The 1997-nt window shown below is 36.5% G+C and overlaps 1 protein-coding gene across 4 annotated transcripts in view; it reads left to right on the top strand.

The window, feature by feature from the left end:
• uggt1 (UDP-glucose glycoprotein glucosyltransferase 1) overlaps nt 1-1997 on the top strand; it is a 44483-nt gene that overhangs the window by 2553 nt on the left and 39933 nt on the right. For 2 of the 4 annotated variants that reach the window (XM_014009771.1, XM_014009770.1), the window contains exon 1: nt 444-501. The exons of the other annotated variants lie outside the window; for them this stretch is intronic. In XM_014009771.1, coding sequence (XP_013865225.1) covers nt 459-501 — 43 coding nt within the window. In that variant the 5' untranslated portion in view covers nt 444-458. Of the gene's footprint in view, nt 1-443; nt 502-1997 lie in introns of those variants that run through there. 4 annotated transcript variants of the gene reach the window in all.

Below are 1997 nucleotides of genomic sequence, written 5' to 3'. Positions count from 1 at the left end.
CACACACACACACACACACACACACACACACACACACACACACACACACACACACACACTTGTGTCTTTTTTCGATTCCATAAAAACGACCAGTCTGCTGACATGGCTCTCTACTTGTTATTCCTAGCTGTACAACGTCACTATCATTATCATGATCAGATACTGCTCTACCAACCATCTCCCCTCCCAAATCAGAAACACAAACGGCAACAAGTGAGAAATCAATATCAGATGTTATTGGCCCAGTTCTGCTTATCAGATCAATGCCGATATTATAAAAAGTGTCAGTCGATACCAATGTGATTGCAGATATATTGTACTTCAGTCCCATAGAAAATCCTGGGGTGAGCTGAAATCTGCCATTCTGAAAAATAACCCTGCAAACCTTCAAGAGCTGGAACAAACTGTGAAGGAAGAGTGGGAGAAAATACCAGATGAAAAATGCAAGAAGCTTATAGATGGCTGCAAGAAATGTTTGGAGGCTGTCATCAGTGCCAAAGGGTGTGCAACCAAGTATTAGTTGGGGTGCCTTTATTGCTGCACATGCTGTTTATTCTTTTGTTTCTTTGAAATTGTAACATGTAAGTTGAAAAAGCAAAATTTTATTGTTGTATTACTTTGGCCCACTTATTAAAATATCACGAGGATATAAATTTGTTACATTTCTATTTATTTCTGAAGATATTGTACAGTCTGTGAAAGAAAATGAGGTGCCAGTAATGGTGAGCAACACTGTATGATGACATATTGAGGAAAAAAAATCTTATTTCTGTTTTATTCTGTGGTTCTCATGCAATTTTCAAGCAGTCAGTGTGGCTGAAAGAGTATAAATAATCACTGGAGAAGACAAGTACCACATTACAGCACTGWGAAGGAGAGCAGAACTTAAAATATTAACTAAGGCCTCAAAGACCAGCAACACCTTGTGGAAATCCAGTCATTTTCAAAAGAAGCCCGATATGGACTGTGCAGTTTACTAAAATGTGTTCTTTGTATTGACTTGGATCACTTTTATTTTGTAGGATACGAGGTGTTACAAAGTTCAGAGGCAAAACAATTAGGCATATAATTAAATAATAATAAAACAGTGTTAAACATTAAATGCATAATGCAATGCAGATTCCAGAATAAACATGCGAGTACAAACRGATAAGAATAACTAAAGATTCTTTGTTAATCCCTTGTGTAAATCTGTAGATTTGGAGAAAACTCTTCATTTTATAACCTTTAAGATGATGGGACAATTAGATCTGAGTAGTATGATTTATCAAAATGACAAAAAAATGTTATCGGCACGTGAAGTGACTGAAGATACAAGATATATGCCCCACTAAGCTGCTTAAGAAGACAAATGATGTGGTCTCTGGTTCTCTTAAGATTCCATCAGTCACTGCTGAAGCACATTTTACCTTTTGTTTTCATGYGACTTTACACTGTACTGATACATTAGGAGTAATGAGCGCTGTATACAGGGTTGAAAGAATTTTTTTTTTTTCATTTAAGATTTCGTTGTTGCYTTTAGATGGTTAATAAGCGTACCTTCTTGTATCAACCTGCTTTTAAACCAAGTGCTCAGACTGACTTTTCTACCACCTGGTTTGGCCCCATTCGCTGTTTTCCATTAACCTGAGTTCAAAACCTCACTAATCAGAGCTGCTGCAGTCGTATTAACAGAGACGCAGTCGCAGCGGGTGGTAAATTGTAATTTGATCAGCTTACACACATTAACGCTGCTCCTTTTTGCTTCTGGTTTGGTAAAACACCTATTATTTTACACAGTGCCTGGAATATGTCATTAAGTCTTGTTTTGTCCATTTTATCATCATTTAAACAACTAGATTCTATCAGCTGATGTGTATCACAGTGTCCTTTATGGTTAATGTCTCAACTTCAGGATGTTCAAAACACTGCTGCTCCTCTCATTACTGGGTCAAATTATTATTAAAGGGATCCATGATTAGTTGTAACATTAGACTTTATTTAATAAACATATATAT

The sequence above is a fragment of the Austrofundulus limnaeus genome, unplaced genomic scaffold (assembly GCF_001266775.1).
Source record: "Austrofundulus limnaeus strain Quisiro unplaced genomic scaffold, Austrofundulus_limnaeus-1.0 Scaffold61, whole genome shotgun sequence".
Classification (NCBI taxonomy): domain Eukaryota; kingdom Metazoa; phylum Chordata; class Actinopteri; order Cyprinodontiformes; family Rivulidae; genus Austrofundulus; species Austrofundulus limnaeus.
This window is presented reverse-complemented; position numbering and strand designations above follow the sequence as displayed.